The 11,548-nt window shown below is 33.4% G+C and overlaps 1 protein-coding gene across 1 annotated transcript; it reads right to left on the bottom strand.

Moving 5' to 3' along the window:
* Nucleotides 1–2,397: 2,397 nt before the first annotated feature.
* LOC136228569 (1-aminocyclopropane-1-carboxylate oxidase homolog 1-like) lies at nucleotides 2,398–10,686 on the bottom strand. Its single transcript, XM_066016994.1, has 3 exons — nucleotides 10,092–10,686; nucleotides 7,060–7,381; nucleotides 2,398–3,020 (listed from the first exon to the last, which is right to left on the bottom strand). Exons 1-3 carry the CDS (start codon nucleotides 10,616–10,618, stop codon nucleotides 2,763–2,765), a joined length of 1,107 nt encoding a protein of 368 aa, XP_065873066.1. The 5' UTR covers nucleotides 10,619–10,686; the 3' UTR covers nucleotides 2,398–2,762.
* Between the last annotated feature and the right edge of the window lie 862 nt (nucleotides 10,687–11,548).

The following is an 11,548-nucleotide window of genomic DNA, read 5'->3' as shown; positions in this document are numbered from 1 at the left end:
ACACGTTCTCTGCACTGCCTGTTCTGTGCAACCAAAAGTCGCGTATAAGTCGAAGCTGATCACCAATGAAGCCATGATTATAACTAATAATCATAAAAGAAAACGCTGTGAAGATTTTTTATTAAATGTCCATCGTTGACCACAAAGACTAAGTTCTGTTGTACTTCATTCTTCCGGATAAGTTCTTCGCCCAATATTATTCCTTCCACTTCATCATCATTTAAGCATAATCATATGCATAGGCACCCACGATCTATCATCCACGATCTCTTTCCTTCTATAGCATCTCAAATATCAATAGAGAAAACGATCCTCAGCATCGGTGATTTTCATCTCGTTATTGACTGATCAAGTTTTAATCATGACCTTATGATTTTAACAAGCTGACTAAAGAAATTCACTTAGTCAGTCAGTGAGTAGTCAAAACTATTGAGCTCAGCATATATATTTTATCTTATAATTAGAAAAGATAAGGAGAAAAAATACCACTGAACCTTTAATTTTATCTCTAATATATAAAATGGTATCATTTTATCTCCTAACTAGTTTTTGACCCGTGCGATGCACAGATTCATCTTAATATATAAATATTAACAAAAATATAATTTAATAATTACAATTAATGATATAAAGGTGCTATATAAATTAAATATTATTATTTTATTTTCAAATTTAATTTAAATAATCTTTTTATAGATAAATATAATAATTTAATTAAAATTAATATATTATATTTTTTATCAGTAAAAAAACAATGAATTGACACCTCAGCTCCATCGTTACTATTTTATATTATATATAGATATTGGTAGACAAACGCAATTTTAGCCCTAACATTATCAAATTGGGCCAATTTAAGAAATAATTCATCAAACTGTCTTTTAGATCATTATTTTGTCATATACTTCATATGTGTATCATTTTATCATTTATTAGTAACATATTATAAACATATGATTAGACGTGAAAAAAATTAAAAAAATATATTGTCTATTGTACGAGTTGGACAAAAGAGAATTCAAAATATTTCACCGAATTTATAAATCTTGATCTCCAATTTTATTATTAAATCACAGAAAATATGAATTATTTTTAAACAAACCGATATGCAATTGGTTCATAATAAGGAACAAAATATCCGTGTTTTATAATAATATCTGAAATTGACTCAATTTGACAACGTTATGGTCAGTGCACAACGAAGAGGTACAAGGCAGAGCTGCGACCAACAAATTAATGCAATCATGAGGCAGAAGATGCTGAATCAGATCACACCTCCATTGACCATTTTCATCAACCATGTCGTACACTTTCATCCGGATAAGGTGCTCACTGATGGGGCTCATTGCTAGGAGCTTGAGAGACCCGACGTCTCCCACTCCATGGTTAGACCAGAAGCTAACACGTCTGCCATCCTCAACCGACCACTTGACACTGAGGATGAGATCCTCCCTAATCTTCAAAAGGGCTTTCCAAAGAGGGGAGAAGAGGCACTGAGGGTTGACCAAGTACTAAAACGGGGAGTGAACGTTGTATTTACCGGCAACAATATGGACCAGAGTAGGTGAGGTTGCGACACAAAGTGAAACCCAACTTCATAAGAAAAGCAGTGTTCTATCGTTCTGGTGTCTCTTAAGCCCAGCTCATCATTCTTAAAGGGGCTACATAATATAAAAAGACCACATGTCGAGGCACAAATGCAACAAAAATATGATGGTATAATTGTTAGTTATCACATTGCCATTAAAACAACTCACAAGTAATTCTAAGTTGTTACAATTATATCCGCTAAATGGAGTTGAAAAGGTCTTTAGCGCCATTAGTCTTCCATATTGCATAGTATACAGCTGAATGAGACTGGGCTCAAATATACTAGGGATCAACATGAAGTTAGCACCCGCTATGATCATGTAGGCGTAAGGGACATTGAGTTTTGCTACTCCTTTGTATTGATTGGGATACAACACCTCGAGCATTTCAATCTCATGTTCAGAACTCTTTTTACCAGTTTCCCGAGGGTATGTTATAGAACTCAGGTTTGGCATCTCACATGAAATAACATGATAAGAAAATGATTTTTTTCGATTCTTAATAGTTTTACTTACAAGAATCAATATTTGCACATTGAATTCAACAAGTTGTTGAATAGCTTCAACTAGAATGCTTGCACCATTTTGTTTTTCACAATAAAGGTACATTGCATATGAACCCATCGATTGATCGAAAAGTTCTCAAATATAGTCTTCACACAATTGCGAATTTATAGAAGAAAGAAAAAAAATTCCAAAGAAATACTATAGTTTATTTTGAGAGAGAAAAGTAATTGTTTCATTCATATGAAAAATAATACATCGTAACATAAGTAATTAACAAATTACAATGCAGAAGTACATCAGATAAGCTTAAATAATCTTAAATATCATAAATCGTGATAGAACAATAGCATACAGTATTTGAAACTGTTTTTGGCACAACAGCAAGAATACACTTCACCCAGAACGAAAACATGACAAACAGACGATAACCATCCATAAAGGAATAAAGAACAAAAAAAACTACAAATAAAGAATAAACTCTCAAATCTACTATAGTAGATCAATCCAAAAATTTATTCAATAAAGAAAAATCAAGATAAAGAAAAAAAAAAAGGGTTTATCTTCAGATTAAAAGTCAGAAGAAAACCTTAAAGCTTGTATTCTACTTTATTTAGGGTGTCCAATCCAAATGCCTTTTATTTGTGGACAAAATTATAAATTTTTTTTTTATATCTTGAGATATTGCAGAGCAGATATTCCATCATGTCCTTTCTCATAGTAATGTACCAAATAGTCCTTGACGTTTGTTTCTCTGTAAATTGGAGGATTTTCTTCTGATACCAACTCCTTAATTGGCCCATAAATTCTTGATGTATCCTCTAGAGGACTGTTCGGTCGGAAAAAGCACGTCACTGAAATTCTTGGACCTTCATTTTTTGATATTACTCTATGTTGACAGCTTGTCAACTTGTCATTAGAGACCAACTGCATGCAAAATTAATTTTATAATTAACTTAATCACGATTTAATATGTTGAAATAAAAAATCTTATTGGACACTGTTGGGAATGAAAAAGAAGATATGCGGCAAATATAAAGACGGGCAAAATAATCAATAAAAATGACACTGATAATTTAACATGATTCACCTTTAATTTTGGACATTGTCCACGACCAAACTCGAGAGTAAATTATTTCACTATAAAATAGTAGACATATAAAGAGAGCGTTCTCTATATAGTTTTCTAGAGTTACAAAAATACAAGATAAAATAGTAGCACTCAAGTGTTTTCAAGAAATACGCCAAAATAATTTTCTTAGTATTTTGTCACTCCCCAAAATAATTGGACTACCATCTTTAAAACAAAAATCCCCTTAACAAGAGAAAACTCTCTCAAACTTTGTAGAATTAATAATCTGCTTCACTCTATTCATTTGAGCCATCCCTCTTTGGCATTTTAAAGTGCCAAAGATGGGACATTCTAGCAACAAGGTTACTGTTAATAAATGTTTTGTTTGGGGTGGAGATGAGAGAAAAAGACAATGGAGTAGAGAAATAAAGATGAACAAGACACAATGAACTGGATGAATGGCAGAAGGAGACTCTCATCGGGATAGTTGTTCTTCTCAATCAACTTTTCTCATTTATTGCTTCTCTTTATCAGTAGAAGGGTTTTGTTTGGAACTGAGTTTAAAATGGTTAGCATGAGAACAACTAACCATTTTAGCTTTATCCATGTTGAAATGTTGAAGTACTTTCTCAGTGTACTTCTCATACAACAACCATATCTTCTTTACGCTTCTGTCTCGAATGATTCTCATGCCAGTTTTGTTGGCCCCAAGTCTTTCATGGCAAAAGACTTGCTTAATTGTTTCTTCAAATTGTTAACTCTAGAAATATTCTTGCCAATAATCAACATGTAATCCACATAGAGTAATAAAATGGTGAAATCATTATCATAAACTTTTTGAACAAAAATGCAGTGATCAGAAGTAGTCTTTTTATAGCCTTACTCTTCCATAACAAACTGGAACTTCTTGTACCACTATCTCGGTGCCTCCTTCAAGCCGTAAAGACTCTTATTTAGCTTGCAGACATAATCCTTTTTGCTTTTCTTCTCAAAACCATCAGGTTTCTCCATGTATATATCTTATGCCAAATCATCGTGAAGGAAGGCAGTCTTCACATCCATTTGTTCAAGCTTCAAGTTCTAACTTGTTGCTAAACCTAGTACAGTATGAATGGATGTCATCTTTACCACTGATGAGAAAATATCATCACTATCAATGCCTTTTCTTTAATTATATCCCTTCACAACCATTCTAGCTTTGAATCTCGGTTGTGAGTTTGCTTCTTCATGCTTGATTTTGAATACCCATATCTTTTTCAAGGCTTTCTTGCCTTTAGGAAACTTCACGAGCTCAAATGTTTTATTCTTATACAAGGATTTCATCTCATCTTGCATGGCCTCAGCCCACTTCTGCTTATGTTCATCATTCACGGCTTCTTCAAAGCTTTCTAGTTCTCCTCCGTCAGTCATTAGGATATAATCGTTTGGAGAATATCTGGTAGAATGTTGAACAACTCCACCAAATCATGTTCAAACTGGAGAACCTTTTGGAACTGGTGGTTGATGGTGTACTTATTCATCAACATCAGCTGCTTCATTCTGAATGGGAGCATCTTGATCAGCCATCTCTAGCTGATCAATTTGAATTTCTTCTCTAACTTTTATTGGCATCGTCGATGGAGGAACTTCTTCTGGATTGGATCAAAGAACTTATAGCCGAATTCATCTTGGCCATAACCAATAAATACAAACTATCATGTTTTTACATGAAGCTTGGATCTTTCATCATTGGGAATGTGGACAAAAGCTTTGCAACCAAACATTCGCAGATGTTTATACGAAATGTCTTTTCCATACCATACCTTTTCTGGAACATCATAATCTAATGGCACACATGGCGAAAGGTTTAGAATATAAGTTGTTGTGACCAGAGCTTCACCCAATAACTCCATAGGCAACTTCGGATGTGAGAGTAAGCATCTGACTTCTCCATTAAAGTCATGTTCATCCTTTCAGCCAACCCGTTCAACTGTAGTGTTTTTGGAGGAGTTTGTTGATGTCGAATACCATATTCCTTCCAGTACACATTGAATAAAGACTAGTGAACTCTCCACCATTGTCTGTCTGAATGCACTTTAGCTTCTTATCGGTTTACCTCTCAACTTAGGCTACAAAATGGTTGAAAACATTTAGCAATTGATCTTTTGTTTTCATAGTGTATACCCATGTTTTTCTAGAATGGTCATCTATAAAAGTCACAAAGTAATGAGCACCACCAAGTGACTTTAGGAATGGGCCACATAGATTTGAGTGTACCAAATCTAATACATTTTCCACTCTAGAAGGAGCGGAACTCTTGAAAGCAACTCTGTTTTGTTTTCTAGCAAGACAGTTTGCGAATTTTATTCAAATGAACAATATCTAATCTAGTTAGAATATTTTTCTTCGCCAATTGTGTCATACCTTTCTCAAGCATGTGCACGAGGCGTCTATGCCATAATTCGACTGCATTTTCATTCTTTACTGCATTGACTGCTTCCTATGAGAGGTTTGTCTATATCAGATACAATCTTGAGTACCATTAAACCTTTGGTGAGCTTTCATTGGCCATTGCGGGACATATTATAGAAACCTTCTTGATCAAGCTTGTGTACGGAGATAAGATTTATACGCATATCTGACATCTTTTAGCACTAACTTAATGCCCTTCTCAGATTCTAGGTGAAGACCACCTTTTCCCACCACTTTGGAGAAGTTGTCATTTCCAATACTTTCAACACCAAAATCTCCTAGTGTGTAAGATGAGAAAAATTCGCTTCGAGGTGTGGCATGTAGCACCATTAGCAATCACACAACTAGTCTCTTGGGTTACAAGATTGGTAATATCAACATCGTAGACAATATTGAACTTGTTAGCAACATTTGCTCATTCATCATCAGTACTCTCATCTCTCATGTCCTCTTTGCCTTTGCTCTTATTGGATTTTCCTATGCTTTTGGTTCTGTCTTTGGATCCTTTAGCTTCGGTTCTTCCTCTAGAATTCACAACCAGAATATCTGATTGTGATGTAGAGGCTCCTTGCATCTCGCGCCTCATGTCCTCATTTAAAATTGAAATTCTTAGAGTCTCTCACGACTCCAGTAAGGAAGCTAGAGTCAAAAAAGCAGTGAGATCATTTTCAATTTTCATCCCCATACTTGAAAGTTGATCCACGTTCCATTGTAAGGCATAAAAAAATTCATCTTTGATCATTGGAAGGCATAACCAGGAGGATTGATGCCTGTAGAAGAGGAGAGGATCTGAGAGGAAGAGAGGATTTAGCCAAGCATTGGCCATAGAAGATGAGAGGATGTGAGAACCTAGTATAAATGCAGAACCAGCTTACAAATTCCACAAATTGAACTTAAGATGTCGCCACAGTTCCTCATTGTTGGCTTTCAGCAAGACTGTCAACATCAAAATAATTTCGCAGGTTCAAGCTCAATGATTCTGATTAGAGGAAACTCTAAATATTGGCCCTAATTAGAAGAAACTCTAAACTATTTTGATGGTTTTCACATATTTCTCATTCTAGGGAGAATTTTTGGAGAAGAGAGAGAAAAAAAATATACATAGACAAAGGGAAGAAGATGTGAAAAAAGAAAGCATATAAGTGTATAATAGAAAGAAAAAGAAAAATTAACGTGTTCAAAATGGAGTCAAGGTAAAAAATGCGAGTCAACGATAATAATGGTCACCGATGTTAAAAAAAGCATAAAGTTGAGTGGTCATAATCTTAAGAATTGAAGTTCAGAGCCATAACGTTAAAAAAGGTAAAGTTTAGTGGCCATGGTATAATGTAGCTCTGAAAAAACAAAAAAGCAAACATGAGAAGAAAAGTAGTTAAACAAAACACCCCTAATTTTTTAAGGGCAATGCATAGAGGGAATTAATTAAAAGAAGGACGAGGCGACCTGTAGCAAATCTCCAACATTTATAACAAGAGCTCCAAGAATGGGAGTAACATCAACCCATTGATTTTTGTAAAGGACTTGAAGGCCACCGATTTGGTCTTGTAGAAGTAGAGTTAGAAAACTACTATCTGAATGACTTGAAGCGCCCAGTGTGAGCTCCGGTTCAGGACATGCCGGATAATAATGACCCAGCATAAACAATCCATTATGGCAACCTATTTCTTTTAGGTATTCAGGTTTCAGCCCCAAAGCTTCTGATACCAATTCAAATATTTCCTTCGCTAATCTACTTATCTCTTTCGAGTAACTCAACATCACATCTCTGCCAATGTTTCAATTAAATAATTAGTTTATACTGAATCGTTTAGATCTACAATATAGAAAACTATAAAATTATAAATATAACAATTTTATCCTTTTATTAATTCAATCAATTTAGAGAAAAAATACAACAAATTGAATATACACATTACAAATTTAACAAACTTTACAGATTCTAAAATAAAACTAAAAATCATATAAGAAAATAAGCATAAAACAATTGGTTAGCAATTTGATTTTATAGAACATTACACTAAGGCAAGCCTTACAAATTATGAAATCCTAGAATAAAAACTATAAATTAATGACGAGGTTTAGGTTTATTGATGTGTCCTTAAGGATAAGGATCAGTTTGGTTCACTATGTTTGATGTTGTTATTATTATTAGTTGTTCGGTGTTACTGATAGCTAGTAGATATTAGCTGATTTTTTTATATTAAACGTAGTTGTTTTAAATTTTTATCTAACATTTTTTGTATCTTGTTTAGAGTTACAAGGCAAAAAGTAGTTTTAAAAATTTGAAACAAATGGGCACAAAGTATAATTATCAGGTTAAATAGCACAATTGTATTTTATAGGAAATTAATTTAATATCTAATATTTAATTTACAAATATTCAAATTAAGTTTCCATTATTTTTTAATTTAGAAATATAATCTTTAATTTTAAAATTAAATTAATACTATGTAATAATTAATAGAGATACAAATTTAATATGAATCTTAAAAATATTGGAGTCCTTAATTTTAATTTTTAGAGACTCCATGCATATGTCTTAGTAGCCTGCCTCTAGCACCACCATTATGTTACATAGAGATAAATGGAAAGGAGGAGACACTTTTTATCTTTTTATTTTAAAATTGAGAGTTTTAAATGTTTGTTTAGTTATTATTATTTGTCTTTTATATCTAAAAAGTAGCCTTACAAAAGCAGAGAATTTCTGCTTTTTGGGAAAACAATTTTTTCCAACAGCAAACAGTAAATAAAACAAACGGATCTTAAGTTAGAATCTTAAGTCAAATTTTTTACTTCTAAATTAATGTTATCAGAACCGAATCGGACATCAAACCAGATTTGTAACTGGGTCACGGGTCACTTGGTCGGATTGGATGGCTCGGATTGGTCGAACCGAATGACTTAATAAATAAATAAATATATTTTTTAATTTAATTTAAATTATTAAATTTATTAAGAGTTTTAAATTTTATTTTATGTATATTTAAAATTTAAATACCAAGTAAATTTTGTTTATATTGTAAAGATCAATTAAATTTTTAACAATATTTATTAAAATATATAAAAAATAAATACTAAATAATATTTTAAGTTTTAAATTTTTAGTATTACTATATTATATAACTATATAGTGTTATTATTAAACATAGGTTGAAAGCTAGCTTAGTGGTAAAGTGTTTATTGTCATAGCTAATGGTCTAGGTTCGCATCCCTCGTTCTACACATTTAATTTTTTTTAACTAAATATGGATGAATGGTTAACCGGAGCGGTTCGCAGTCGAAATGACCGGTCCGGTCCGATTTTCACAACATTGTTCTAAATTAAGCGAATTTTGACTTGATTCAGCATTACACTTAAATTAATTACGAAAATTTTGAATGAAGAAATGAATTTAGTTATTCACGGCTATATTTATATTTATTAAACTTAGGTTTTAAAATGCTTTAAATATCTGTTATAGACAGGGGTGGAGTCAGAGAAGGCGGAGAGGGTCGGCCGACCCTCCAGCCGCTAACAAAACCTCAAGTAGAGGTTTGCCGACGTTATTCCGCCTCTGGTCTGCCATGGCTGGGAGCCCCTCTATCCGAGCCATGGCAGACATGAAGCTGTATAGAAGAAGATGTGGGACTGTTAAAGAAGAAGATTGAGCGAGAGGTGAAGAAAAGAAGAATTGCCGCAGGAGAAGATGAGAAATGCCAAGAAAAAGATAAACAGTCAAACTATTTTTTTTATATTATATTATTTTTTTAATATTTTTTAATGGTTTTGGTACAGATGCCCCTTTTTTTTTAAAAGGGGCAAAAATGCTTTAAAAACTGTTGTTTTTTTTTTATCTTTTACTCTTTATTGTTATTTTTTTTAATATTATTTCTACTTCTTTCTGTTATGCATTGTTAGTATATCTTTTTTTTGTTACAATTGTTTATATTAGATTAATTAATCTTAATTATAAAAACACGATTTTTTAAGGATTTTCTATTTTTAGTCCTACTTTTTATTACTATGTAAACACAATTTCAATAAGGATTAAAGTTTGTAGTCGTTATTGAAATTGTTTTTCTTCCTACAGTACAGTCCTCCGAATGTTGACTCCTGGCTCCGCCACTAGTTATAAGATTTTAATAAATATAAATCTAATGTTAAATGTTAAACATCTGGTATAGAAAGCTATACAACTCCATGTGAGTCATTCTAATACTTTAGAGGTATATTTTGAGGCGAGTTATACTTTTATTTACAGTGATTTCAGGTCTATATGTCGGTCAAAGAGATTCTACAGTGGACCTGATGCAATGGACCCAACCAATGAAAAAAGAGAAGCATGCTACCTTATTGGAAGATTATTGATGTAAGGAAAGAAAGTGCACCATTGTCATCACGTTTCTATTGGTAAGGTTCAATGGAACGGGACCATAGCAGAATTTCTCATACCCGGTCATAAATCATAATGAAAATTTTAAACAGAGGTGCGTACCTGCAAACAGAAGGCAACTCTTCTGGACGGGGAACAGTAGGAGCCATGAAGCAATTAAGGGTATCCCTCCAATTACAAGCCGATTCACTATACAAATCAAAATTTGAATTGTAATACACCTTCCTTTTCGTACGATCCCTTGAATATAAATTTTTCTTCACCTCATTATCTTCCTCATGGAATTTTCGAATCCCATTAATCATCTCTTCCAAAAGGCTTACTGCTATACCATGATTCACTACCTGGAAAAATCCCCATTTCCGGCAAGCATCTCCGATTTTCGCAACGATCTCACCTCGTTCTGTACCTACTTCTTCCAAGTTTATTACTGGTATGCTGCATTTCTGGTTTGATGAAGTTGAGATTTCCTTCATTATCTGAGATTGATTATGGATGAATATGTCAGGAATCTTGCAGATTCCGGCATCTACAAGCCCTTTTACGCCGGCTTTTGTATCATCGAAAGCCTTCAGTTGGCTTTTCCGATCGTGGCTAGAGCCAACTGTGCTTGAATTTTGACTAGTCATTGTTTTCTTTTCCCGGAAACAGGCGGAAAAATAAAATGTTTAAGTGTGGAGGAGCTATTTCATGTCTTGACGCCTTGGTCACGTACCATTATAAAGAAAAATATTTATTTTTTCTGTTTACTTTTTATTTTTTATTTTTGATAAAATAAAGTAAATATCAGTATTAGTTGCAGTGAGAGATAAATTCATTATTGTGATTTTTTTATTAATAAAATTGGTCAAAATATTGGATAGTAAAACCATATTCTTAATGAAATTAGGGAGCAAAACCGCGTGGCGGATCGCTTAGCAGCTGCTGGGCATGAGAGAATGTTAGGTGTTTCTACCCTATCTGTTCCTCCTTCTTTTCTTTTGCCTTCTCTCCTAGAGGATAGGATTGGAGTCAGCCTTCCTAGACTGATCCCGGTGTAGGTTTTTTGTTGGTTTTGTTTTTTTCCTTTCCTTTCTTACCAAAAAAAAAAATTAAGAATATGAAATTACAGTGTGAAAAAATCATATTCTGTTAATATGATTTAAAATTGATGCATGATCTAGGTTTAACGTTATATTGTTTTACATGTGTCTTTGTTTCCAATGACTATCAAGAAAAATATAGGAGAAATAAGTGAGATCTAGCTTCCCCTAGGGGAGGGATCAAGTGAGAACCTTTTTTTAGGTGCGAATAGTTTGTTATGCGAGAACACTCAAAAGTACGCCGTTTTGAATATAAAAATTAAATAAAACATAGAATGCACCATATATATATTATTTATACCAATTAAGACTAGTTTGAGTGGAAATTTGTCGCTGAGGCCTTACCGTGTGCTAAAACACTACGAAGGCGTGGAATCCCTGCGGATCCGCACTGCCTGATCTGTCGAAGTGGAACCGAGGATTTAAATCATGTTTTTGTGTCCTGCCCTGCTGTTACAGAAATTTGGGAGGCCGCTG

Source organism: Euphorbia lathyris, chromosome 5 (genome assembly GCF_963576675.1).
Source record: "Euphorbia lathyris chromosome 5, ddEupLath1.1, whole genome shotgun sequence".
NCBI classification, from domain to species: domain Eukaryota; kingdom Viridiplantae; phylum Streptophyta; class Magnoliopsida; order Malpighiales; family Euphorbiaceae; genus Euphorbia; species Euphorbia lathyris.
The sequence above is the reverse complement of the archived record's forward strand: the minus strand, read 5'-3'. Positions and strand labels throughout refer to the sequence as shown.